The sequence below is a fragment of the Mustela putorius genome, unplaced genomic scaffold, assembly GCF_011764305.1.
Source record: "Mustela putorius furo isolate JIRA1106 unplaced genomic scaffold, ASM1176430v1.1 tig00003901_pilon_pilon_pilon, whole genome shotgun sequence".
NCBI classification, from domain to species: domain Eukaryota; kingdom Metazoa; phylum Chordata; class Mammalia; order Carnivora; family Mustelidae; genus Mustela; species Mustela putorius.
In genome coordinates, this window is record NW_025422049.1 from 7,616,466 (window position 1) to 7,644,413 (window position 27,948).

At 42.5% G+C, this 27,948-nt stretch overlaps 3 protein-coding genes across 3 annotated transcripts; 1 reads left to right on the forward strand and 2 right to left on the reverse strand.

Annotated features, from left to right (window-relative positions):
• Window positions 1–630: 630 nt before the first annotated feature.
• LOC101680202 (testis-expressed protein 13D-like) lies at window positions 631–3,863 on the reverse strand. Its single transcript, XM_004762064.3, has 2 exons — window positions 2,598–3,863; window positions 631–1,776 (listed from the first exon to the last, which is right to left on the reverse strand). Exons 1-2 carry the CDS (start codon window positions 3,631–3,633, stop codon window positions 1,727–1,729), a joined length of 1,086 nt encoding a protein of 361 aa, XP_004762121.1. The 5' UTR covers window positions 3,634–3,863; the 3' UTR covers window positions 631–1,726.
• Window positions 3,864–11,526: 7,663 nt separating this feature from the next.
• Window positions 11,527–11,985, reverse strand: LOC101680718 (histone H3.3A-like). The gene has a single exon (XM_013061254.2). It carries the CDS (start codon window positions 11,968–11,970, stop codon window positions 11,560–11,562), a length of 411 nt encoding a protein of 136 aa, XP_012916708.1. The 5' UTR covers window positions 11,971–11,985; the 3' UTR covers window positions 11,527–11,559.
• Window positions 11,986–17,601: 5,616 nt separating this feature from the next.
• On the forward strand, window positions 17,602–18,058 carry LOC101680993 (NADH dehydrogenase [ubiquinone] 1 beta subcomplex subunit 4-like). Its single transcript, XM_045068241.1, has one exon. It carries the CDS (start codon window positions 17,608–17,610, stop codon window positions 17,995–17,997), a length of 390 nt encoding a protein of 129 aa, XP_044924176.1. The 5' UTR covers window positions 17,602–17,607; the 3' UTR covers window positions 17,998–18,058.
• The last annotated feature ends 9,890 nt before the right edge of the window (window positions 18,059–27,948 follow it).

Below are 27,948 nucleotides of genomic sequence, written 5' to 3' on the forward strand. Positions count from 1 at the left end.
GACCGAGGAGAGAAAGCTGGTGGGGTAGGGTCAGTTCTCTGCCCCATCCTTGTCCCTACACCAAGCAAGCAGCCAGGTTCTGCACCACCCCCACTTTGCCTCAGGGAACATTTGCCTTATTAACAGGCAATCTAAACCTGGATGTTTTCTAGAATCATGAGCCCCTTCATGGGATTGATTATGCATAGGAGGGAGGGGACTGTGCATTGCAGGGCAGAAATGCAGGAGGGAAATTTCTGCTGGGACCTCTGGGAGACGGGGCCTCAGGTAAATGGCTTCTCGGTGCATATAGGGAGGCTGGACACCAGGCATTCAGGCTCCCAGCCTAGACTGAAGCCCCCTCCCATGGGCCCAAGAGCAGCGGAGATGCCCACCTTCAAGGGACCATGTGGTTCAGACAGTGAGGGGAACAGGGACATTCATGATAGATTGAAGGTCCCGTAGAAGCTCCCCCACTCCCAGCCTTGGGTAACTCACTGGAAGAGAAGAGGCCCTCTAACAGTGAATAAGATCGAAATTTCCTTTGCTTTGGTGGGACAGTAGGAAGATGTGGGTTTAAACTGACGACCCGGAGCAAACCTGCCCCGAGATGCACACCACACAGAAGACCCAGAGGACAAGTGCACACTCTTTATTACCAGAACCAGGAAGCTTCTGACAGAGGCTGAGCTTGGCGAGCTGGGACTTCATAGGGGATTCTCAAGAACACCATTTGTTTAGACTGGAGACCATCTAACTTCCCACCCACTGGGCTCTACCCGCCTCGGGGGAGCAGAGAGCCTGCAGGGAACACACCAAATGGAAGAGAAGGGGCCCCGGGCATTCCCAAAAGGGCTTGCCCCAGTCCAGTTCTTTTTAATCCAATCAGTCTTCCAAGAGGAGCACCATTCACAGCACCATGTCCGCCCTTGGAATCCATTTTGTTCTTCATCCATCTTGACTGGAAAGGAGCTTGGGAAGATGGTGGCCCCAAGCTGAGGGACCGAGTGCATAGCCAACACTCTCCTTCTTCAAGAGAGCCCAGTGGTCTTTCAGACAACCGGAAAACTAGCAGTGCTTTTCAAGGGAGGAAATCAGCAGGAGTCTCGGAAAAGTCCCGCCTATCCTTTGGTGAGGCTGCTTCCCCCAGTCTTTGCCACAGCCTGTTTGTTTCTGTGGGGACTGATGTGCTAAGCAGTTTAGTCATTCAAGTCCTTCCATGAAAGTGCCTTTGACATTGCCTCCAGAATCACAGAAATAGATATTGTGTCATTTCAGTTGGGTTTACCCAAAAGCCATATTGCATGCTAGGCAAAAAACAAAACAAAACAAAACAAACAAAAAAACCCCAGTGTACACTGTATCCTAAATAAGGCTCTTCTGTTATCTAACCAGACTCATCCAATTGAGCTATAATGTATGCACCAGAGAATAAAATATCACTGTAGTTCCTAACTCTTACGGGGCAATCAGTAACTATTTGTTCAATGAATTAATAAACAAAATTCAACAAGCTTGCTATAACCTCTAACATTTAATACTACCTTCCCATCCACCCTTTGAAATCTGCTGCCAATCCCTTTTCCATAAGAGAAGGGTCAAATTCTAACAAAATCTGTCTGCTTCCCCCGTTTCAAGATGTGTGCCAGAATGTCTCCTTTCTTCACACTTCTACTAGCTCCAGCCAGTTGAGGTCTCACTGAGGTGAAGCCCGCTGAGAGCCAGAGGGTATTTTGGGAGGATTCATTCACACACTGGGAGCTGGAGTTTCTTCGGCTTCACACAAAGTTCCTGGAGCTTAGAGACACAAAGAACAGGTCCTCGGCTATGAATTTTGTAAAAATAAATCAAGAAACAAATAGGAACACTGCTGCAGTTTACAGCCTAGCAATCACGTTCTGTGGGAGAAGTGGTGTTCCTAGAATGTAATGGGCATGTGTTCTAAAAGCGTGATTATTCTTAGCCAAAGACCTGCTACTGTGGGAGAGAGGAAGTTAATGAGAACACAGAAACGAGAAAAAGAAGGTTTCATCATGTCAGCCTTGCCAGAGGGTCAACCGATTGGTAGCCGCCATCCAGAGTCCACCACCTGTGAACTCAAACACAATCGGAAAAATTTTCCCTTAAACGACTCATTAACTATTCGCTAAAGTCTCATCTTTCTTTAAAGCAATACACATTAAACACAGACACAAATACATGTATAGTACGCAACTAGGGAAAGAGAGCCGCCTGTGGAAACAGCTATATCAATGTGCTAAAAATGGTCATTGCTGGATGGTAGGATACTGAAAATTTGGGGCATTTTAAATTTTTCTGTAAATATGTAAATAGAAGAGATGTAAACAGAAGATGTACATAGAAGAGTGAGTTTTTTATCAGAAAGGGGCCTGCCAAGATTGGTTTTTCTTTGGAGGCTGTCCCCATTCTTTTCTGCATGCCCAGGTTTCGGGAGGAGCTAGTTTGGGGTCAAAGTTAGTATCTAGATTTTCTTGCATTTATCACAAGCCAAGTGTCCAGAAAAATGAATCACGCTCTACACCACAGGCAGCCTCAATCCCTCCTCCCCAAGTTCAAGGCAGGTTTCTCCTTTTGCTGGCATTCAAAGCCTTTCTTACCATTTGGTTGCCTGGGCATCTCTCCCTGTGGCTGTTCCTTCATCAGGTCTCCCTGGCTCCAGCTGCGCCCTGCGGGGTTTACGCCAAAGTGGAGCCTGGCAGGACCTTCCTCTTGGCTTTGGCGTCTCTGGTTCCACCACATGGCTATCTCCTCCAGAGGCCTGAACGGAGGCCACATGCCAGGTGGGTAGATGGCTGCAGCAGGCATCTGGGGTGTGAACGCCGCTCCTGCTGCTGCTTCCGCGACTACCCTGGGTTGGGGAGGTGGTGGGTAGGGGAACGCCACCTGGAATGGCATGGGGAACGGCATGGGCAGAGAGGGTTGAACAACCTGGGCCCAGGGACTCGGCGGCGGCGGTGGCGGCGGCGGCGGCGGCGATCCTGGCGCGTAAAGCACACCTGTTGTCTCAGAGGCCATGCGGGCCTCCTCTCTCTCTTTCTCCTCTCTCTCTCCTCTCTGGGTCTCCGCATCCTGCTCACGCTGCGACCGGGTGGCGGCCAGCACCTCGTTCCGCTCCTCTGCATTCAGGGGCCACACCTCCGTCGCCAGCCGCTGCACTCGAGACCCGACCTGCTGGGGCTGCCTCTGGGCCTGGAGAAGCTGGCCACGCAGCGCCTCGCGCTCATCCAGCACATGCTGCAGGTCGTGCTGCACACGGCGCAACTGCGACACCACTTGCTCGCGCTCCTGGCGTAGCCGCTGCAGCTGGTTGGCCAGAGCCCAAGTGGTGGTCTCGCGCTCCTCCAGCTGCTCCTGCAGCCGCCGCACGCGGTGCGCCTGCTGCTCCTGCTGCCTCGCGGCCGCGCGCACGCTCAAGGCCAGCGCGCTCCACGAGTAAGCCCGCTTGACGGCGCGCGGCACCTGCGGGTCCGCCACGATGGACAGTAGCTCGTCCTCTACCTCGTTCCAGGGCCTCGAGCAGAAGGTCAGGTAGAAGTCGGGACCGCCGCCGTTGCTGAGCACCTCCTCGTTGATGAACACCACCACCTCGTTGTGGCGGAACCCGCTCCGGGGGTCCCCGAAATCTACAGCCATGGCCGCTGCGGCCTAGTCGGCGAACCCGACCGCCCCCGCTGCTGGGAAACCACCGCGGCCTACGGGTCTGCCCCGCACTCCGCACCCCCACCCGCCTCGGTCCTCCTTCAGTCCTTGCCCGGTCCTGGCCTCCCCTACCGCGGGCTTCCTCTCTCACCCACTCGTCCTCCCGACGAAGCGTGAAGCCGGCTCGCCACACCGCCCTCGGTCGGGGCGGACTAGCGCGTCAGAGATCTGGGCTCTGAGTCACGACCGCAAGGCCTGTTGGGAACCGCCCCTCTCGGGAGAGAGCCCCCTGCTTGTCTGGCAGGAGGGCTGCGGCGCTGGGCTCTGCCCCCTTTCCTTGGCAAGCGCCTCCTACAGGGCGCCTCGGGAGAGCGACTGTGCTGGAAATTGCTGCAAGCCCAGAGGACGCCTGTGGTTCCCAAGAGCTTGGACAGCACCCAGAGGCGCGCGGAATGAATTTCTGACCTGGGGGTTAGGTGAGTGCGTGCAGGGGGCGGGGAGGGAGCGTTTTGGTTCAGCGCCCTCTCCCATAGCTCTCAGGTTCGATCCCAAACTTTCTGTAGTCCCAAGCTGTCCGTCCTCTTCCCTCTTGGTTCTAAGCAGGTGACCTTAGAGTTCCTGTCCTTGAGAAAATCGAGTGACTGAGCCGTGAAGTCCCTCAGCTTGCCTTGCTAAACCTTATCTTCCTGCCCCAGACCCTAGTCCCTCCTGTTCCATTTCCTCAGCCGCTTCAATACAGCTCATCCCCGCCCGCCCCCATATTTCCCAGCATCCCCTGGGCTACTGAATCTTTCTCCCATAAAGTCAACCTGTTCAAGTTCCCTCTATGCTTAGAATAATTTCCTCCATCTACCCCATATCCTCCCCTTCCTCTCTTAGAGAAATTGACTATGTCCCATTAGACATAGTCTACTCGCTGTCCGCTTCATTATGCTCCTTTTACCATTCAGCCTGCTGCATGCATATTGGTTCTTACCTCCCAAAACCTCAGTGAAAATTCTCTGTTAAGGTCACCAGTAGTCCCTACCTCAACACAAAACAAGTGCATACTTTGAAAGTTAGTTTTTTTTTTTTAAGTTCCTATTTATTTGTAAGAGAGACCACTTGCGCATGCGCGATCATAGCAGTGGGGGCGGAGCAGAGGGAATGAGAGAAGCAGACACTGCTCAGCGGGCGGCGGGAGGCGGGGTCCCCTCCCAGTACCCTGGGATCATGACCTGAGCTGAAGGCAGACGCTTAACCCACTGAGCCACCTAGGTGCCCCAAAAGTTAGTTTTCACATGATTTTTCAGCAGTATATAATTCTGTTGACCATTCCCTTCTTGATGCCATACTGTCTTGGTTTCTGTGATACCAAATTCTCACTGACGTTCCTCTCAGCTCTGTCGCTTATCTTTCGTCGAACTGCCTGTTCTAAAGCCCACAGCCCCAGAGTTGGTGTTTTCCCAGTTTTGTCTTCAGACCCCTCCTCTTTGGTTGCGCTTATCCACTCCAGTAACTTTAAACACTACTTCAAATCACAGCTCTGTATTTCCAATTTAGACTCTTCTCTTCATCATCGGATACGTATATTTTTCTTCCTTTGACAGATAGTTATTAAACACATAGTGAGCTCATTGGACAAAAGGTGAAAAATATGGAAAAGTTCCTGGCCCTCCTGTTATTTATATCCCACTGGTGGAATAATAAATGAAAAAAGTAAATAAATAAGCAAAATAATTGTAAATTGTGATATGTGCTATCAAGTTAATATATAAGTTGATGTGAGAGATAGAGACTCTGCAGGGGTTTGAAATTGTCTCTTGTGAATAAGGAGTTTAAGGAGAGTCTCTATGAGAAGGGGGCATTTGAACGGAGACCCAGAATTCCAGTGGCAAAAGTCTTGGTGCAGAAAATTTTCAAATCTTTAGGGAGTAGAAAAGATCCAAGTGGGCAAGAGCCTGCTAAGTTAGGGAGGGAGTGGAATAAGATGATGTTAGAAACATAAACAAAAGGGCCATCTTGCAATGGCCTTGGAAGCAATATTAAGAAGATTGAATTTTATTCCAAGTATGAAGGAGCAACGTCGTAGTATTTCTTGTAGTAGTGTTGTCAGGTTTAAAAAGTTTCCCTCTTGGGGCGCCTGGGTGGCTCAGTGGGTTAAGCCGCTGCCTTCGGCTCAGGTCATGATCTCAGGGTCCTGGGATCGAGTCCCGCATCGGGCTCTCTGCTCAGCAGGGAGCCTGCTTCCCTTCCTCTCTCTCTGCTTGCCTCTCCATCTACTTGTGATTTCTCTCTGTCAAATAAATAAATAAAATCTTAAAAAAAAAAAAAAAAATAAAAAGTTTCCCTCTGGATGTTATAGAATAGACATCCTATGAAATTACATAAACGGGCAACAGTTTGGAAGTTATTGCAGTGGATTAAGCAAGAAATGATCATGATTTGGCTTAGTCTAAAGTGGTGTTCGTGGATATGGACACAGGGAGAGAGAATGTATTTTGAAAGTAAAATTGGGCGCCTGGGTGGTTCAGTCAGTTGGACATCTGCCTTCAGGTCAGGTCCTGATCCCAGGGTGCTGGGATGGAGCCCCGCATCAGGCTCCCTGCTCAGCGGGAAGCCCGCTTCTGCCTCTCCCTCTGCCACTCTCCCTGTTTGGGTTCTCTTTCTCTCTGTCAAATAAGTAAATAAAATCTCTATTTAAAAAAGATAAAATTGACAAGTATTTTTAGACTGTATGAGAGTTATAAAGATTGAGAAAAAGAAAGGAGATAAGGATGACCCCTAGTTTTTAGACTTGAGCAAATGGGTGGTTGATAGTACCACTTCTAAGATGGGGAAGAACAGGGGAAGAAAGGAAAAAACAGGAGTACTTTTTCAGAGTTGTGGTTGTGATGTCTTTTTGTGACTAGGGTAGATAGAGATTTCAAGCAGACCTTCTGGGATATACAGGTCTGAAGCAGAGGGGAGAAATTGGATTGATATATAAATTTTGGGGGAAAAAACAATGAGTTGATGGGATTTAACAATAGACTTGAATGAGATCCCCTAGGAAAAGAGATGAGTAGAAAACAAGAGGACCGAGTCCTGGAGCAGTCCAACCTATAGAAGCATTGTTTGAGTATAGTCAGTTATTAAAAGCACAAAATATGATTCCATGCTAATTCTTTTTTTAAAAAAGAGATTTTGTTTATTTATTTGACAGACAAAGATCACAAGTGGGCAGAGGCAGGCAGAGAGAGAGGAGGAAGCAGACTCCCTGCTGAGCAGAGAGCCCAATGCAGGGCTGGATCCCAGGACCCTGGGATCATAACCTGAGTTGAAGGCAGAGACTTTAACACACTGAGCCACCCAGGCACCCTTCCATGCTAATTCTTATTTAGCCTTTAAAATCAGATGATTGGGCGCCTGGGTGGCTCAGTGGGTTAAGCCGCTGCCTTCGGCTCAGGTCATGATCTCAGGGTCCTGGGATTGAGTCCCGCATCGGGCTCTCTGCTCAGCAGGGAGCCTGCTTCCTCCTCTCTCTCTCTCTCTGCCTGCCTCTCTGCCTACTTATGATCTCTCTGTCAAATAAATAAATAAAAAATCTTAAAAAAATAAAAATAAAATAAAATCAGATGATTATGACATATAATCATATAATCATTCAACCATAGAGAAATATGAAAAGCTCCCTAGATCATTTTGTGTAGCCATTATACTATAGTATCCAGTGAGAAAAATATATTACCTCAAAAAGAATGCTACTAACCCATTTCATTTATAAGTATAGCTGCAAAGAGATTGTACCAACATTTCTATGCTACTTTTGGTTAATATCCAAAAGCAATTCCCTGTTTTGAGATTCTTGCATTATATATGAAGGAGTATGATGACTCTTAAAGGTATATTATGATAAGCTAAAGATGTATATTCCACATCATAGAAAAAGATGGATAGCTTCCCAGTTGCTCTTGTGAAGCCAATGAAATATAACAGCCAATCAGAAAAAAATAGCATAAAAAATAATATAGTATAAAACATACTGGCCCATCTGTAAAAATTCTACATTAAATATTTGAAAAAGGACTATATCAGCATTCCGGTGGCAAATATTGCTGGTTAATAACCAACAGCAAGCCATCCTCTCTTACCTGCCAGCACAGCCTCTACGTTGCTTAGACAGTGATGTGTTAAGATATGGGCAGTGTCTCATGATTGGTCTCAGCCATCTTGTTTCCCTTTGTCAGTGATTGGTTGAGGGGTGGGTATGTTCCGCTGTGCTGGTCAGGGGGACACAGAAAATTTCCTGGTGGCTCCAGTGAAAGATGCTCCTTTGTGATAAAGGAGGAATAAAATGAAAACCTTACCACAAGCCCTCATCCTTGGGATGCTGGTATGAAGATGTGTTGTTGTCAGACCTTGAGACTGTGGAGAGATACATGGCAGACATACGTTGTGAACATCAAGCGGAAACAAGGTGAATTGCCACCCAGAATTTGACTCAGATGTCAAGACTGATGACAATCAGAAAGAGGGTATGAACGTGTTTACTACTTACCTAATGGGACTCTCTGGAGAGAGAAGCCAGGCCTCCACAAATGGCTTAAGACAGTAAGGAAAGGAGACTGGTTTGGGATTTTAATGGTGGTTAGAGTTAGGGCTGGGCTGACAGTTCCTGCATGGGGCAGGGGCTTGAAACCTGCATGGGTATGGTTTGAAAACCCTGTCGGCACCAAAGGAAAACTTAGGCCTTCTTATTAACTTGCCCACATGTGGAACTCAGGGAGAGAATGCGGGTTGAGGCTTAAAAGCTGTCAGCAGTAAAACATCAAAAAATGGAGTCAGGCTGTTCATTATAATTCACCCTGGATATCTGAGTGATGACAAAAATGTACCATGCTTTATTTAATCGAATTGGAACTTGTTTAAATAAGCCATTATGGCACTCTATGAGGCCTGAAGCCTGTAGCCTGTAAGGAAAGTGAAAGTTTCACAGAATATCTTGTTCAAGAGCCCAGTATTTTATTTCTGAGAAACAAAATGAGTGCCTTGGTCACTATCAGTGATGTTTGAAACTCCAAAGGGAATAAAGAGTGTCTTGGTAAGGCCTTCTATTGTGGTTTCAGCATACGTACAGGCATATATGACCCTGATTTTATGTGGGGTGTCTGTGAGGCAAAAGTTCTTTACCCCAAGGGGGAGAACCCCAGGCAAAGAATTATTATTTCTATCATTGGCTGGACCAGAGAGCCAGACCACTGGCAACAGTCTGCGAGTCCGTAAAACGGTGCAGATGGGGCTGATTCTTGGCCAGGAAAAATAGTTTTGAGATGCAGGCTTGAAATTTGGGCAACTGTGTTGACTCTTCTGTCTTATCCTTTATTAGGAATGTCCTGGTTAAGGAATGAAAACAATAGCCCTCCAGTGAACTTCTGTCACATGTGATGGACATTATCATCTTTAAAATATGTACACTCTCACTGTTCACTCAGCTGATCCCAAGGGGCTCCCCAAGTAGCCAAGGGGTCTAGTAGAGGGCTGGCTTCTTCCAGTACCATGCCATCTGGCAAAGAACTGAAGACAGGGGAGGCCACCCCTCCTGCAGATGGGATATGCCAGGGGGCCTAGGTTTGGTTCTTTTTTTTTTTTTTTTTTTAAGAATTTATTTATGTATTTGAGAGAGAGAGAAAGAGAGAATACAGAAGGAAAGTGAGAAGGAGAAGCACACTCCCCACTGAGCAGGGTCCAATGTGGGGCTCGACTCCAGGACCCTGAGATCATGATCTGAGCCGAAAGCAGACGCATAACTGACTGAGCCATCTAGGCGCGCCCTAAATTTGGTTCTATCCTGTAGCAAAGGAGGCCTTTGTGGTCACGGCAAACTCATGGGTGCTTCTGCCATGACCCAATGCATAGTGAGTGGCTAGGTATGGAGGAACATGCGCTCAGGGCCTGTGGGAAAGCCCAGACTATGGGCAGCAATTGCCTCTCCTATAGTATACAGCACAGGGCTGCAGAGGACAGCAACCTATGGCCAGTATGGGTGGCCCAGAGACTCTAGGCGGGGCATGAGAGAAGGTTGCTAAAGCTTCTACCATGAAGGAAGTCTGGTGGAGGGGCATTAATGAGAGTGGCTGTTGTAATGCAATTTTGACAGAATCTAGAGCCTCTTGTTGGAAGGGGTTCCATTCAAGTTGGACTGATTTACAAATAACTGCAGAAATGGGCTTGAAGGAAAATTTGTAAATGAGGAATATGTTGCCTACGGAACCCAAAAGGCCTAAAAGCTGTTGGGCTTGGTTTTTTTTTTTTTTTTAAGATTTTATTAATTTTTATGTTTGTATGTGGGCCCATGCAAGAGAGTGAGAGAGAGAGTGTGTGCTCATGCACTTGAATGCAGTGGGGGAGAGGGGCAGGGGGAGCCACAGACTCCCCGCTTAACAGGGATTCCCCTTGCGGGACTCAATCCCAGGACCCTGGGATCATGACCTGAGCCAAAGGCAGACGCTTAACCAACTGAGCCACCCAGGCGCCCAGGTTTGTTTTAATACTGTGGGTGTTGAAAGAGTCAGTAGGTGTTAGGAATGGGGGGGCCCTTGGTTTACCAAATAATTTTTAGGAATTTACAGAGATGGCGGGGCCTTGCACTATGTGTGAGGCAATGGCCCATCCACTTTGCTGAGCTCCCTTATGAGTATTCATATGCCCTGAATAAGTGTTCCAAATAAATGTCCCCTGGGAGGGTGTCATATAATGCTTTACGTGTGTCCCTGGAAAAATCTAGATGTTGTTAAGATCACATCTGCAAAGATTGTGTGTGATGGCCAGGCTGTTGTGGTACTCCATAGATTACCAGGTTAAGGTGTATCATGTCTACAGCAGGTAAAGGAAACTAACGGTAGAATAGACACTAAACAGAACATATGAGCCAAATCTATTATAGAAAAATATTTACCAGTTGCTGATCAGATAGTAATTTCAATAATTCTGAGTATGGGAGCCTTAATGAATGGGACCACAGCACCAAGGCTGCAATAATCTTCTAGGAGGTACCATTTGTTCTTTCCAAGTGTAAGAACAGGTCAAACTGAATTGTTAAATGGAGGAGGAGTGGTTAACAATCACTCTTTCTCTAAATATTTAATTACATAATATATATTATATAATGGGTTTCTATCATTGAAGGCCCTATTTAAGTTTACATTGGACCTTGGTAGCTTTTTTTTAACAGGTATGTGGAGGGGAGAAGTTGCATGTGGTCTCATTTTTTTTATAGTTTAATGTATTTTAATAGCAAACTTACAGGAACAGCACAGAAGACAGACAACATTAAAAACATGTACTTGCATGTAGGACAACTCAGAAAAGTATAGCGAATGGATGGATCTACTGTATGATAAAAATGCTACAAACACCATTTAGTTGCCATCAATAAGAAATTTACTTGTTTTTAAAAAATCCAAATGCTGGCATTGTCCAGAAAAATTTAACAGGTTTATTTATAATTGTTATAAAGTTGAACTGCTGAAACGTGTTCACTGAAACATTTTGACTTGCATTAATGCTTTATATGCCCCCGCATTTATATTAAAAATTCACACACAAATGAAAATGGAAAAACTGCCAATACCTGATTTCTGTCCCCTATTTTTCCACTTGCAACCATATACTTAGGTACCTTTTGACCCCATGGGAAAAAAATATCTAACATTCAGAACTACCAATAACAGGAAGAAGAGATTTTTTTTTTTTTTTAAGAATGAAATGTAGGGGCGCCTGGGTGGCTCAGTGGGTTAAAGCCTCTGCCTTCGGCTCAGGTCATGATCCCAGGGTCCTGGGATCGAGCCCCACATCAGGCTCTCTGCCTGCCTCTCTGCCTACTTGTGATCTCTGTCTGTCAAATAAATAAATAAAATCTTAAAAAAAAAAGAATGAAATGTATTCCATCATAGTGGATTCTTAAGCACGTTCTCCACGTATGCGGCACGCTAGCTGGATGTCTTTTGGCATAATTGTGGCACGTTTGGCATGGAGAGCACACAGGTTGGTGTCTTCAAAGAGGCCCACCAGATAGGCCTCGCTTGCCTCCTGCAAAGCAGCAATAGCTGCACTCTGGAAGCGCAGGTCTGTTTTGAAGTCCTGAGCAATTTCTTGCACCAGACGCTGGAAAGGAAATTTGCAAATCATAAGTTCAGTGGACTTCTGATATCGTCTAATTTCACGGAATGCCACAGTACCAGGCCTGTAACGATGAAGTTTCTTCACCCCTCCGGTAGAGGGCGCACTCTTGCGAGCGGCTTTTGTAGCCAGTTGCTTCCTTGGAGCTTTACCCCCGGTCGATTTGTGGGCAGTCTGCTTTGTAGGAGCCATGGTACAGAAACCTCCCTACTTCGGCTGGAGCTCGGCAAGCGAGAGGCGGTGCCGGCGTTGGCGAGCGACGGCGGCGCAGCGGGGGCTGTGAACACTGTGGTCTCATTTTTTAAAGCCAGTTTCTAAGTGCCAAAGATTTGATTTTAATTTAGTATCCATCAGATTAGAGCGTCTGTGTCCTTATTATGGGATATTTTAGGGCAGTGGGTGCTACCATCACAGGGAATTTAGCCAAAGCTATTGTCCTGATAATCAGGATGAGGCATATCTGCCCTCTATTTTATGTTATGGTAACTTCCTATGGTTATAGGGCTTGTGTTCAAATTTAGAAGGATCCTCAGGTATCACTATAATTTGAGCCCAAGTATTAAGGCCATCAAGGTTTGCCAGTTGATGCATTTCAGCAGGTATTAAAGTTAATTCAGAAGCTATGTTGTAGAGGTGCAAAAGCAAATCAGCACACTTTTATCTTTCTGTTTTATAAATTCTTTTAGTAAACTTTGGATCTTCAATTGGGTCAAGCTGTGGACCTCTGTTTCATTGTTTTGTTTTCTCCACTGTATCTGATTCCTCCTTCCCTCTCTCCCTACCTTCCTGGTTTCCTTCCTTCAGTCCTTCCTTTTCAGTTACATTTCCCAAAACACCCTTTTTTTTTTTTTTAAAGATTTTATTTATTTATTTGACAGAGAGAGATCACAAGTAGGCAGAGAGGCAGGCAGAGAGAGAGGAAGGGAAGCAGGCTCCCCGCTGAGCAGAGAGCCCGATGCGGGGCTCGATCCCAGGACCCTGAGATCATGACCTGAGCCGAAGGCAGCGGCTTAACACACTGAGCCACCCAGGCGCCCCAAAACCCTTTTTTTTTTTAACTTAAAAAAATTTTTAATGCAACTAATGAATTGTTGAACACTACATCAAAAACAAATGATGTACTATACACTGGCTAATTGAACATAATGATAAAAAGAATAAAATAAAAATTTTAACAATTATTTAAAATCCAATTTAATTAACATATAGTGTACTCTTCGTTTCAGGGGTAGAGTGTAGTGATTCATCAGTTGCATGCAATGCTCATTACTCCAAGTGCCCTCCTTGATCTCCATCACCCAGTTACCTCTTTTCCCGTACCCACCCCCCTCAAGCAACCCTGAGCTTGTTTCCTACAGTTAAGAGTCTTTTCTGGTTTGTCTCCTTCTCCGATTTTGCCTTATTTTATTTTTCCTTCCCTACCTCTATGATTCTCTGTTTTGTTTCTTAAATTCCACGTATGAGTGGAATCATATATTTGTCTTTCTCTAACTGACTTATTTCACTTAGCATAATAGCCCTCTAGTTCCATCTACATCATGGCAAATGGCAAGATTTTATCCTTTTTGATGGCTGAGTAATACTCCCTTGTAGATATACACCACTTCTTCTTTATCCATTCGCCTGTCAATAGACATCTGGGCTCTTTCCATATTTTGACTGTTGTGGACATTGCTGCTATAAACATTGGGGGAGCTCGCTTTCCTTTATGTTTCCTGTTAGGGTGGGACACATACGAGTTTATTTTGGGAGATTTGGGGGACAAAATGAAGCGGTGGCCACTTCGTAGCTTAAACACACGGTGGCTTTTTTGTGTGGATTCACCTTATTGACACAAAGTGGGAGCTGGGTTTGGAACTGTTCCACTTTTTGCTGGGTCCTCCTTTGGCTCCTCTGACTCCTGGGCCAGGTTGTGTGAATTTAGTTCTGTGATGAAGTGTCTTGGCCTCTACAGAATACCCATTCCGTCAAGGTCAGAAGAAATAGGAACTGACAAAGGTTTTAGCCTCTCCTTGGGGGGGCCAGCTCATGCTTGTGTGTTCCACTTTGGGTTTGTTCTCTGATGCTTTACATTACGTCCAGCTTGCTGTCCTGATTACTTACACTGCAGACCTCAGGTTTCAGCATCAGACCTAAAGATAACAGCTTTACAGAGAATCCTTAACCAATTCCTACAATTGTGTAAGGGAAAATCTCTGTAGAAAATCCCTTATAAGTTACATGCATATACCTACAAGCGCACATACAGACACACACATGGTAGTTCTACTACTTTGAAGCCTGACTGACACACTTTGAAGTAGAATTTAACAAAAAAAAAGGAGGTAGATTTCCACTACTGGCCAAAATGATATGATAGGGATATAACAGAAAATAATTTATTTTCCCACCAGAAAAAACCCTTAAAAATGGACAAAAGATATGAAATAACAGTTTTAAGTTTAAAGTAATTGGCCATTAAGTAATTAAGGACAATGACTCCTGATAAATGAGGTGAACCCCATGCTTGTGTGGCATACGGTCCACAGTGGGTTTCCAGGCCATGGTGTAAGGAGAGGGAACCCAGGTGGAACCTGAAAAACTGAGGAAATGGAGTGGAAGTCTGGGGAGACTACGGCAACTAGAGTTTGGAAGACAGAGTACTAGATAGGAGAGATGTATATAGAGAGGACTCCACGGACAAACAGAAGTTCCCCCCAGTACTAATGTGCACATACATTTGAGGAAACTACCGAAGGCTAAGGAATTAACCACACAAAAAGACTGGAACACAGAGCTAGAAATAGTACCTGATCCCTTAGTCAAACTGGTAAAACTTCACAATTCATGGGACATTGGCTAGACTCTTGAGGTTCTTTTTTTTTTTTTTAAGATTTTATTTATTTATTTGTCAGAGAAAAGAGCAAAAGCAGGGGGAGCAGCAGCCAGAGGCAGAAACAGGCTCCTCGCTGAGCAAGGAGCCTGATGCAGGACTCAGTTCCAGGACCCTGAGATCGTGACTTGAGCTCAAGGCAGACGCTTAACCGACTGAGCCACCCAGGTGTCCTGAGTATTGAGGTCTTATCTTAGTAGTGGAGGGTATTTAGACTCAGACTGAACACTGCTCTCAGTCTACCTGGAGTATCATAAAAGCCAGATCCTAAAGGACCCAACTGTTTCCATATAACTTAACTATGTCTGAGAAAAATGCCCAGTAATATTTGTGAGTTACAAAAACAATAAATACCCAATAAGTTAAAATTTATAATCTTGGGCATCCAGCAAAAAATTACTAGGTATGAAAAAAGGAGGAAAACATAAATCATAATGAAATGAAAAAAAAATCAAGCAATTGAAAGCAATCCCAAGGTAACACAGATGTTGGAATTAGAAGACAAGGACATTAAAACAGTTATAACTATATTCTGTATGTTCAAAAAGTTTGGTAAAAACATGGATAATATAAAAGACAAAAATCAGATCTCGAGATGAGAACTGTACAATTTGAAATAAAAATATACTAGATGAGATTGACAACAAATTAGACATTGCAGAAGAAAAAAAATAGTAAACTTGAATATGTAGCAATAGAAGCCATCCCAAATGACACACTCAAGAAAAGGCATCCAAATAAATTAATAAATGAAATTCTGTCACATACCAGAATATGGATGAATGTTGAGGACATTCTGCTAAGTGAAATAAACCAGCCAAAAAAGAAAAATACCATATGATTTCACTTATATGAAGTATCTAAATTCACAGAAACAGAAAGTAGAATGGTTATTGCCAGAGACTGGGGGAGGGAGAAAAGGAAGAGTTGTTTAATGGGTATAAAGTTTCAGATTTGCAAGATGAAAAATTTCTGGAGATCCATTTCACAACAATATAAAGATACTGAACATTACTGAACTATACACTTAAAAATGGTTAGTATGGTTTTTTTTTTTCAAAGATTATTTATTTATTTGACACAGAGAGAGAGTGAGAGCACAAGCAGGCAGAATGGCAGGCAGAGGGAGAGGGAGAAGCAGGCTTCCTGCTGAGCAGAGAGCCCGATGCGGGGCTCTATCCCAGGACCCTGGGATCATGACCTGAGCTGAAGGCAGAGGCTTAACTGACTGAGCCACCCTAGTGGCCCCCAAAATGATTAGGATGTTAAATATTATGTTATATGGACTTTTACCATAATAAAAAACTATCGTAGAGAAATAATCAGAAACATGCAAAGAGATTTTTATGCAAGAATGTTTATTGCTATATAATTTGTAATATCAGCCCAAAAAGGTAACAACTTTAATGCACAATTTGGAATTGGTTAAATACATTTGACACATCCATACTCTCAATAGTACATAATACAATTTAGTTATTAAAAGTCATGTTTGCAAAAAAAAAATAATTGGTTAAGGCAAATAATAGCAATGTAATGTGATGTTTGTAGTTTATATAGAAGACAAATATATGATGATAGCACAAAGATGAAAATGGATGTATATTGTAAATTTCCTATACTATATGAGAAGTGGTAAAATATGACTTCAAGGTAGACAGTGATATGTTAAAAATACCTGCTATGAACCCTAAAGCAATGTCTTAAAAAAAACCCAACAAATAAATCAAACAATATAGCTAATAAATCAATAAAGGGGATAAAGTAGAATCATTTTTAAAACCCAATTAATTCAAATAGAAGGCAGAAAAAAGAAGAAAGGGAAACAATGAACCAAGAAGACCAGCAGAAAACAAATAGCAAGATGGTAGATTTAAATAAAATTCATATCAATAATCACGTTATTAATAAACAGTCTGAACAACTCAAGTAAATGGTAGAGATTGTCAGCATAAGAAAAAACCGAAGACCCAACTACGTGTGGTCTACAGTAAACTCACCTTAGATATAAAGACACAAATAAGTTTAAGTATAAGAATAGAAAAAAAAATACATCCTCCTAACACTAATCAAAATGAAACTGAAATGGTGGCTTTAATTTCAAACAAAGTAGACAGCAGAGCAGCAAACACAAAGAAGCCTTGAGAAGTATGATCGAGCAAAAAATATGACTAACAGGGGTGCCTGGGTGGCTCAGTGGGTTAAAGCCTCTGCCTTTGACTCAGGTCATGATCCCAGGGTTCTGGGATTGAGCCCCACATGGGGCTCTCTGCTCAGCAGGGAGCCTGTTTCCCCCTCTCTCTCTGCCTGCCTCTCTGCCTATTTGTGATCTCTCTCTCTCTCTCTCTGTCAAATAACTAAACAAAATATATTTTAAAAATATGACTAACTTGACTTAATTGATATTTATGGAACATTATACCTGCAAACATCAGAATATATATTTCAGGTGATCATTTGCCAAAATAGACAATATTCTGAGTTATAAAACAAGTCAATACATATAAAATCATTTAGATAATATAATGAATGTCATCTTACCACAATGGAAAATTAAATTAGAAATCAGTAACAGAAAGATACCTATGAATACCTGCATATTTGGAAACTAAATAATACTACATCTAAATATTTCATGAGTTAAAGAAGGAATTAAATGGGAAATTAGAAAGCATTTTGAAGGGAATTAAAATAAAAGCACAATATAGCAGAATGATTGAGGTGTAGCTAAAGCCCAAGCTTACTTAGAGGAAAATTTAAACATGTTTAAATATATTGTTTAAATCTAAACATACCTGAAATTTTATAGAACTAAATGTTTACATTAGAATAGAGGAAAGGTCCAGTTCGATGACCTGAGTTTCCACTTTAAGAACTCCCCAAAAAAGAATCCAAAAATATAAGAACTAATTAAATGCAAAATAATTTTTAAAAATCAGAACAGAGGGAGTGCCAAGATGTCGTTCCCCAAGTACGAGCCGTCGCCTCTGGCTACCCTACCCTCTACCCTCGACCCGGCCGAATACAACGTATCTCCGGAAGCCCGGAAGGCGCAAGCCGAGCGGTTGGCCATAAGATCCCGACTTAAACGGGAGTATCTGCTTCAGTACAACGACCCCAAATGCCAAGGGCTCATCGAAGATCCTGCATTGCTTCGTTGGACCTATGCAAGATCGGCAAACATCTATCCCAATTTCAGACCCACTCCCAAGACCTCGCTCTTAGGAGCTCTGTTTGGAATGGGGCCCCTTTTGTTCTGGTTTTATGTATTCAAAACTGACAGAGATAGGAAAGAAAAACTTATCCAGGAAGGAAAATTGGATCGAACATGGAATATTTCATACTAAGTCTGGTAGTGATGACTCTCTGTATTATTGTTTAAATAAATCTTCTATTAATCATTAAAAATTTTCTTATTATTCAAAAAAAAAATCAGAACAGAAATCATTGAGGTAGAAAACAGTAAAACTACAATAGAGGAAAATCAGTGAACTCTAAAGCAGGTCTTTAAGGAAATCAGTGAAATTGATAAACCTCCAGGCAGACTCACCAGGGGAGAAGAAGTGAAAAGACACAAATTAGCAATATAAAGAATGAGAGATGGTACATCATTGCAGATTCATACAGACATTAAAATGCTTTAAGGAAATATTATGAACAACTTTATGCTGCAAAAATATCAGTGCAGAGTATATTTTGACATATCAAGATACACTGTTTCTGCTAAACCTGGATCTGCACATCATCATTGGTGTTCCAGTTTGGGTTCTCCAGAAACAGATGCTGAAATGGAGTTAGGGTGTCAGATGTTTGTCAGGGATCAACACCCACGAAAGGCAGAGGAAGTAGCCTTGGGCCAGTGGAGAGGCTGGAATATGATATAGGCCAAAGACTTCGGTGACCCAGCAAAGGGCTTTGGCATGAGTACTGCCAATCAGCATGGCCCTGGGTCAGACTCACTCAGTTCCTACATGTGGGCTGCCACAGGAAGGGTGTAACTTGGGCAAAGAGAGATGGTTGCTGAGACACACTTTGAGAACACTGACAGCTACCTAGGGTCCGCTGACTGCCCTTCCCAGAGCTGAGCAGCAACCTTTTCCTCGAAGAGGCAGCTAGGTAGTATATGTTTTTGTCTACCACAATATACTACCTGTGCCACTGCTTCTTTCTTTATATTTGGGGGGCAGATTCTACAAGACTCTATAAGATCTTTCCTCCTAAGGGGAAACTTAGAAGAGGGAGGTCAGTGTTATAAACACAAGCAACACTGTAGACATTGGTCTTGGGTTCACAATTAATAGTCAATATCTCCTTCCTCCACCTTCCATTTTAAGATCCATTTATCCCCAGTTACTACCTCTGTTGTCTCAGTGGCTTACCTAGAGGTATGACCCGGACCTTAGTCCTTGAGTGGCCTCAATCACCTCACTAGGTCCTTCTCAGTTCAAGACCTCAGTTCAGGTCGCTGTACCTGTCCATTTAGAGTCATAACCGGGAAAGGTAGTACCTAGAAATATTCAAGTGGATCACCTGGGTTCCAAATACATACCTGTAGGGAAATGGATCAACCATAGCACGCTGGGAACCTTCATGTATCTGTGTAGGCCACATGGGTAAGGCTCAACCCTATCTTGCAGGAGGATGCCACAAACCAGGTGCTTATCTACCTCCCTGGTTCCAATGAGGTATGGACTGTCTACCTTGGCCTTCTTAGCATATAGATAAAGGCTCTAACATTTCTTAGCTGCAGTTTAGAATTGGTTCCTCCACAACAGAGTGCTCTATCAGTCTGTTACCTGACCCCTGTGGTTCAGGAGTCATTCTGTGAGATTAGGGATGTGGGGAGCTGACATTGAGCTGATCCTGCTTATACTATCTATGTCAGTAATGAAGTGTGTGTATCTAGTTGGTCTTTTCCCCTCGCTGGACAGATCTTTGACAGAGTAGTAACCCAACCTAGTGGCTGCTTCTGCTTAGAGACTTCTTGATCCTCCAATCATTCCTCCCTGTTTCCATTGCGCAATAGTAGCCCTGTCTCCTGATGGTCAGGGTCAACTGACCAAGTTAAAATGGTGACTCTTCTTGCCTGCTGGACTGTGGACACTAGGAGATCAAAATGCCTGGGTGGCAGCCACAAATTATAGTTCAATGTGAACCTTTTTTTTTTCCCTCTATTGGATAGAGCAGTGATTCTCAGCTTGGGGCAATTCAGTCTCCCAGAGAACATTTGGAAATATCTGGAGACATTTTTGTCCATCACAGCTGGGAAGAGTGTGTTACTGTCATCTAGCCAGGGATGCTGTTAGATATCCTATAATGTATAGGACAGCCCCTGCAAACAAAGACTTATCTAGCCCCAAGTGTCATTAGGGGCAAGGTTGAGAAATCCTGGGCTAGAGTGAGCTCCCCTCAGGGCCAGCACCTCTGACCTTAGAAAGTTCAGAATTGCAGGGATGGCAAACATAAAGTTCTCCAAATGTGTCCCTAGAAGTGATGATAATTGTGGCTACTCCTGTTTCCACTTCTTGGCTCCTGAACCCGTGTATCCCAATTGAAGATACACACCATGTAAAAATGTTTGATTCGATGAATTTAATGCATTCTGGAGAACAGCATTCTGTCCTCACAAAGTATTTACTTTGAGTTGGTGCTTCAACTATTCCTCAGCAGGCAATTCCACTACTTTGTAAGGCTGTCAGCTTTCTGGGGGGATGTCATATGTTATGGAACCAGTAGATCTCATCATCATAGTCCCATTCTTATATTTACTCTGCTGTAAAATGGATCTCCCGGCTTAATGCAGTGTTATGTGATATGACATGCTAATCGATCAAATACTCTGTAAGATCTGAGGTAGTAGTGTTGACTCGGACTTTGTGATCCAGAAAGGCAAACCCATACCAGGAATGTACATCCATTGCCATGAAAACAAACTGGTGGTATGTCCAGTAATGAAGTGGCTCATTGTAGTCAACTTGTCACCAAATGGTCAGTTGGACACATAAAGTGACGATGCCATACGAGATGCTCCCTATTGGCCTAATTTGTTGATAGATTAGAGATTCAGAGGTAGCAATAGCCAGACCAGTCTTGGTAAGTATGAATCCATGCTTTTGTGCCCATCTTTAGTCTCCACCTCTACCCTTAAGGCCGTCTTTTTCCTGTGCTCAACATGCTAGCACCGAAGTGACGGGCTGATGTCAACTGACCAAGTCATTTGTTTACTTGGTTTTTTAGTACCTCTTCTATGGTAGACACTGTCTGTGAGCATTAACAAGTGATACAAAGATCTTCACACTTTGTAAGCATTGCCATACGTTCATCCACATCCCAGACTCTTTTGCCTGCAATTTTTTAGTCATTTTCCTTTCAGCTTCCTAATCAGAAGGCCAAGCCATGTACCCTCTGCCCATAAATCTGTAACCATCTAATCTTTTAAAAACATCATTGGGACATCTGGGTGGCTCAGTCAGTTGAACATCCGATGCTTGGTCTCAACTCAGGTCATGATCTCGGGATCATGAGATCAAGTCCCACGAGGGGCTCTGTGCTCGGCATTGAGTCTACTTGAGATTCTTTCTCTCCCTCTCACTCTGCCCCTCGCCCCCCACTCTCTCTCTCAAATAACAAATAAATCATTAAAAGGGTCATTATAAATGTATTTAACATCCCCAATATAGTACAGAAAGATTGAACATAATAAATAGAGACATGGGAAATATGAAAAGGATCCAAATCAAACTTGTGGAAATGAAAACTGCAGTATCTGAGATGAAATAAGCACTGTATTTTTGATTAATGATAGATTGTCAGGTGTGGAGGAAAATATTCGTGTATTTGAAGATAAAACAATAGAAAATAGTTGAAATGAAATGCAGATAGAAAATGAATGGAAACAAAGGTCAGTGTATCAATGAATTATGGGAGAATATAAAGCAACCTAATACATATATGTATTCAGAGTCCCTGAAGGAGAGGATGAGGTGGGAGTGGTAGCTGAAAGAATATTTGAAGAACAAATTATGGCTGAGTTATTTCCAAATTTTAGGAAGCCCACGGATCCAAGAAGATCAATGAACTCCCATCACAAGGAACATGAAAACTGTGTCAAGCACATAATATCATATGGCCTAGAAGTAGTGATAAAGAGAAAATCTTACAAACAGGGTCAGGGTTAGGGTTAGAAGGGATGCCTGGGTGGTTCAGTCTGTTAAGCATCTGCCTTCAGCTCAGATCCTGATCCCAGTGTTCCTAGGATCAAGCCCCACATCAGCATCGGCATCCGGCTCGTGCTCAGCGGGGAGCCTGCTTCCTCCTCCCTCTCTGCCTGCTTCTCTGCCTACTTGTGATCTATGTTTGTCAAATAAATAAATAAAATCTTAAAAAAAAAAACACCTCTTTTTTTTTTTTTTAAGTAGGTTCCATGCCTAGTGTGGAGCCCAACATGGGGCTTGAACTCACAACACTGAGATTAAGACCTGAACTGAGATGAACAGTTGGATGCTTATCCAACTGAGCCACTCAGGTGCCCCTCCCAATCAAGAATCCTATACTCATCAACATATTTTTTTTAAAACAGGCAAAAATAAAGACTTTCGGAGTGCCTGGGTAGCTCAGTGGGTTAAACCTCTGTCTTCAGTTCAGGTCATGATCCCAGGGTCCTGGGATCGAGCCCCACATCGGGCTCTCTGCTCAGCGGGGAGCCTGCTTCCCTCTCTCTCTGCCTGCCTCTTTGCCTACTTGTGATCTCTCTCTCTCTCTCTGTCAAATAAATAAATAAAATCTTTTAAAAAATAAAGATTTTTTAAAAATTAAAAAAAAAGACTTTCAGGCACACAAAAGCTGAAAAAACCCTCACCAGCAGTTCCACACCACTGAACATGTTAAAGGACATTTTTCAAGCAGAATGAAAATGATGCTACTTGGAAACCTGGATCTACACAAAGGAATAAAGAGCCCTGGAAATGGTAACTACATGATTAAATATATATTAAATATATATGATTAATTTTATTGTTATTTAAATCTCTTTGTAAAACAATTGTTTAAATAAAAATAATAACAATATGTTGTGGGACTTATGACATATGAATAAGTAAAATGTATAATAGTAGCCAAAAGGTCTGGATGGGGAAAATGGAAATATACTATAGTAAGGCTCATATATAATACATGAAATGGTAAAATATGACTTGAAGGTAGGTTGTGATGTTAAAGATGTAAACTCTAAACCAGTGGTTCTCAGTCAGGGGTGATTTGGGGCCCTGGAGGACATTCAACAGTGTCTGGAGATATGTTTGGTTTCCAAAACTGGTATTTATAGGACAGAGGCCAGGGATGGTGCAAAATGCATGGGACAGTCACCAAAACAATTGGTGGGAGAAACCTGCTATAAATCCTAAAGCAACCATTGAAATAGAACCTTTCTTGCAGAAATTAACAAGCAGAGCCAAAAATTTAGATAGAAGTAAAAAGGATGCATAAAAAGAAGAACAAAGTTGGAAGATTCCTACTTCCTAATCACAACTTGATACAAAGCTATAGTAATTTAAAGAGTGGTAACTCAAGGGACATTTGCGTGACCTGCCTTCAACTCAAGTCATGATCCCAGGTTCTGAGATTAAGCCCTATGTCTCCCCGCTCAGCGGGAAGCCTGCTTCTCCCTCTCCCTCTGTTGCTCCTGCTTGAGCTCTCTTGCTCTCTGTCAAATAAATAAATAAAATCTTTTAAAAAATGCAATAACTCAAAATGGTCATAGATCTAAATGTACCAGCAGAAGCTCTAAAACACCTAGAAGAAAACACAGGAGTAAACTTCATGACCTTGAGTTAGGAAAGAGTTTCTTAGATATGAGACCAAAAGCACAAGCAACCAAAGAAAAAATACATAAACTGTACTTTACCTAAATTAAAACTTTTTTACTTCAAAGGATTCTATCAAGACTTGAAAAGACAATGCATAAAATGGGAGAAAATTTATGTAAATCTTATGCTTGATAAGGGTCTCATATCCAGACCATAAATAGCTCTAACAAAAATAGTAAAAAAGACAACCGAACTAAAAATGAGCACAGAATCTGAATAGATATCTCTCCAAAGAAAATATCCAAATGGCCAATGAGCACATGAAAAAAATGTTCAACATTTTTTGCAAAATGCAAATCAAAACCACAATGAGATGCCCCTGTACACGCAGTAGGATGACTATAATTTAAAAAATGGATAGTAACAAGTGTAGGCAAGGATATGGAGAAATTTGGAACTCTCATATATTGCTGGTGGGACTGTATAGTGGTGCAGCTGCCTTGGAAAATGGCCTGGCAGTTCCACTAAAAGCTAAACAAGAAGTTGCCATATGACCCATAAATTTCTGTCCCTCTGTCTTTTTGATGGATAGATAGGTGGATAGATAGATAGGTGGATGGATAGATAGACAGATAGATAGATAATAGATAGATATTCTCATTCCCATTGGCAATCACTCTATTCCACCCCCCTCCAGCCCCTCCCTGGCAACCACTGATCTGTTTTGTGTCTTTATGGATTTGCCTATTCTGGACATGTCATCTACATGGGATGATATATGTGGCCTTTTTTTCTGGCTTCTTTCACTTAGCATCATGTTTTGAGGTTCATCTGTGCTATAGCATGAATCTGTAGTTCAGAGCTTTTTTAACTGAATAATATTCCATTATATGGATATGACACACTTTGTTTATTCATTCTTCAGTTGATAGACATTGAGTTATTTCCACTTTTTGGTTATTATGAATAATACTGCTATGAACATTCTTTTTTTTTCTTAAGATTTTATTTATTTATTTGACAGAGAGAGATCACAAGTATGCAGAGAGGCAGGCAGAGAGAGAGAGAGGAGGAAGCAGGCTCCCCGCGGAGCAGAGAGCCCGATGTGGGACTCAATCCCAGGACCCTGAGATCATGACCTGAGCCGAAGGCAGAGGCTTAACCCTCTGAGCCACCCAGGTGCCCTGCTATGAACATTCTAATACTAGCTTTTGGGTGGACATTTGTTTTCAGTGGTCTTTGGTGTGTATCTAGGAGTGGAATTTCTGGGTCATATGGTAAAATCTATGTTTAACCTTTTGAAGAACTGTTGAACTTTTTTCCAAAGTGCTTCACCATTTTACATTCACTCCAACAGTTTATGAGAGTTTTAATTTCTCCATATCCTCAACAACACTTGTTATTGTCCTTTCTTTTAATAGCTATTGTAGTGGATGTGAAATAGTCTCTTACTGTGGTTTTGATATGCACTTCCCTAATGACTAATAATGTTTAACATCTTTTCAAATGCTTATTAGTCATTTGTATAGCTTTTTAGGAGAAATACCTATTTAGACTCTTTGCATACTTTTGTATTTAAGAAACCATTGTTTAATCCGAGGTCACAAAGATTGATGTCTATATTTCTTCTAAGAGTTTTATAATTTTAGCTCTTACATTTAGGTCTTTGATAGATTCAGGGTTAATTTTTGCATATGATGTGAGGTAAGGGTCCAAATTATCATTTTGGCATGTGGACTGTCCCAGCGCCATTTGTTGAAGAGACTATTCTTTGTTGAATAAATGTAGCACTAATTTCAAAAATCAACTGGCCATAGATGTATGGGTTTATTTTTGGACTCTCAGTTCTATTCCATTGTTCTATATGTCTGTCCTTATGACAGTAGCACACTGTTTTAATTTCTCTAGAGTTGTAGTAAGTTTTGAAATTGGGATGTATGAGTCTTCCAGATTTGTTCTTTTTCAAAATTATTTTGGCTTTCCCTGGGTCCCTTACATTTCCAAATTAATTTTGGATTAGCATATCAATTTCTGGGGGGGAAAAGGAAGTTGGTTTTGAAAGGATTGCATTGAATATGTAGATCATTTGGAAAGTATTGCCATTTTAGCAATATTAATCTTCTAATCTATGAACATGGCTGTCTTTTCATTTAGCTCTTTTATTTCAACAATGCTATGTAGTTTTCAGTGCACAAGTCTTGCATTTCGTTTGTTACTCTTTTCCTAAGTATTTTATTTTTATGCAATTGTAAATGGAACTGTTTTGTTAATTTCTTTTTTTTAATTGTTCACTGCTATTGCATAGAAAGACAACTGATTTTTGTATATTGATCTTTTATCTTGCAATGTTGAATTTATTTATTAGTTGTAAGATACTCTTTTAGTAGATTTCTTGGGAATATATTCCTATATACAAGACGATATCTTCAGCTGGAGGATTGGAGAGGGAAAAGATGTCACCCTTATCCTGATTCTCATTTATGAATATGTTTTTTTTAAAGATTTTATTTATTTATTTGACAGAGATCACAAGTAGGCAGAGAGGCAGGCAGAGAGAGAGGAGGAAGCAGGCTCCCTGCTGAGCAGAGAGCCCGACTTGGGGCTGGATCCGAGGACCTTGGGATCATGACCTGAACCGAAGGCAGAGGCTTTAACCCACTGAGCCACCCAGATGCCCCTCATTTATGAATATGTTTGTCCTTAATGGAAGACAAATACTTTTCTTTTCTTTTCTTTTTTTTTTATTTGTCAGAGAGAGAGCGAGCAAGAGCGAGCACAGGCAGACAGAGTGGAAGGCAGAGTCAGAGGGAGAAGCAGGCTCCCCGCGGAGCAAGGAGCCCAATGCGGGACTCGATCCCAGGATGCTGGGATCATGACCTGAGCCGAAGGCAGCTGCTTAACCAACTGAGCCACCCAGGCGTCCCAAAAAATACTTTTCTGACTCAAGTTAACTGTATTATGAAGGTTATATCGTTCTGTTCCGGAAAGAAAATGTCTTATGCAAGCCAGACATTTAATACAGAATTGAATTATAGCATGTTTTTTGGTAAAGACAAAACATAATAAAATCAAGGTGGGTTCTTTCTTTCTTCACCCTCCCTCTCTTTCAAGTGAAAGATGTCAACAAAATGCTAGGATAGAGCAAAAGGACTGTTCTTTGGAGATCTTAATGTTAAAAGTTTGAAAAGATTTTAGTTTAAAAGTTCAACTATCACCATAAATAGGTGTGGGATTACCTCCCCACACAATCACCTTGGGCTAGGTTAGACCTTCAATAAGGTCACCACTCTTCTCAAGGCAGTCAGTTGTACATGACTCAGTCCTTTTGGGTAGGGGGAGCCACTTCCTATGCCTGTCCCTTGAGCTCTAGGGAAGGTAAGAGTTTAGCTTATACTAGCCCGAGTTATTGTGCTATTTTCTGTGGTTCCCTGCATCTACACATTTATAAGTAATCTCTTTGGGAAATAACCCCCCTTCCATTATCCCATTTTGTCAGGTGTGCTATTTATTGTTGGAACCCTGATTGATGTTATGGCCATGCAGGATCCTGCACAGAACTACATCCTGGAGACTAAGGTGCCAGACTGAGAGCCTATCACATCCTTCTCAAACTTTTCACATCTTCCTATCAGCATTTCTTCCCTTCTAGCTTGCAACTAAAGAGCTTTGTGAAGTAAGCAGGGCTATTTAGCCTTTCAACTCCTCTTTCCTCACCCTTTGCCACCATCCATCCTCTCCTTTCTTCCCACCACCACACACATCCAAACCTCTGTTTTTGGCCTATATAAAATCACAGTGTAAATCACACTCTGCATGACTTGGCTAAGTTACTTTATCATGCTTGAGTATTTTAAGAGGAAATCAATAAGGAAAATGACTCTAACATAGAACTTAGATAGGGGTAATGTACTGGGATCACAGACTTCACTCCCCAATCAAACTATATAAGCCTTGTAGACCATGGGCCAGGGCAGCTTCCAAAGAAATAAGGGATTCCTACAGCAGCTTAGTCTCTGAGCCAAACAAGGGAGTGGAAATATTTCTGTCTTTAATTGCAATTACCATTAGAGATTTGCTCTGGGAGACATTTGTGACCAGATGTGCCCTAAAGTCACTTAGCTAGGCTTTCATCAAGCAACTGCAGCTTCTCTTTGGATTTTTGTTCCTTTCCCCCACTTCAGAGTTTCTTTTGGTGTTCTTTTCCTACACAAACAAATGGAACAATTTATACCAGGACTCGATGAAGAAAGGAAGTTTGCTCTGACAAAGTAGTCTTCTGAGAAACCAGAGCATGGAGACTAAAAAGGAAAGATGCTCAGAAACGAAAAAACTTTTAGTTTCATCCTCCTGTGATTAAACCCCAAGAGTCAAAAAAAAAAAAAAAAGTGGGAGGAAGAAGAAGAAAAAAGTTTTAAACTAATGGGCTGTCAATTGTCAGGTTTTCCACCCACATGGCTGTCCAGGATTCCTGTGGGAAAATCAGTGATACCGTCT

What these genes read in the sequence shown, in the direction of transcription:
- LOC101680202 (XM_004762064.3), bottom strand. Translation starts at nt 3,633, where the DNA reads ATGGCTGTAGATTTCGGGGACCCCCGGAGCGGGTTCCGCCACAACGAG. An exon ending in GATGCCCAGGCAACCAAATG is followed by an intron (nt 1,777 to 2,597) that starts GTAAGAAAGGCT and finishes TGTGTCTCTAAG; the next exon opens with CTCCAGGAACTTTGTGTGAA.
- LOC101680718 (XM_013061254.2), bottom strand. Translation starts at nt 11,970, where the DNA reads ATGGCTCCTACAAAGCAGACTGCCCACAAATCGACCGGGGGTAAAGCT.
- LOC101680993 (XM_045068241.1), top strand. Translation starts at nt 17,608, where the DNA reads ATGTCGTTCCCCAAGTACGAGCCGTCGCCTCTGGCTACCCTACCCTCT.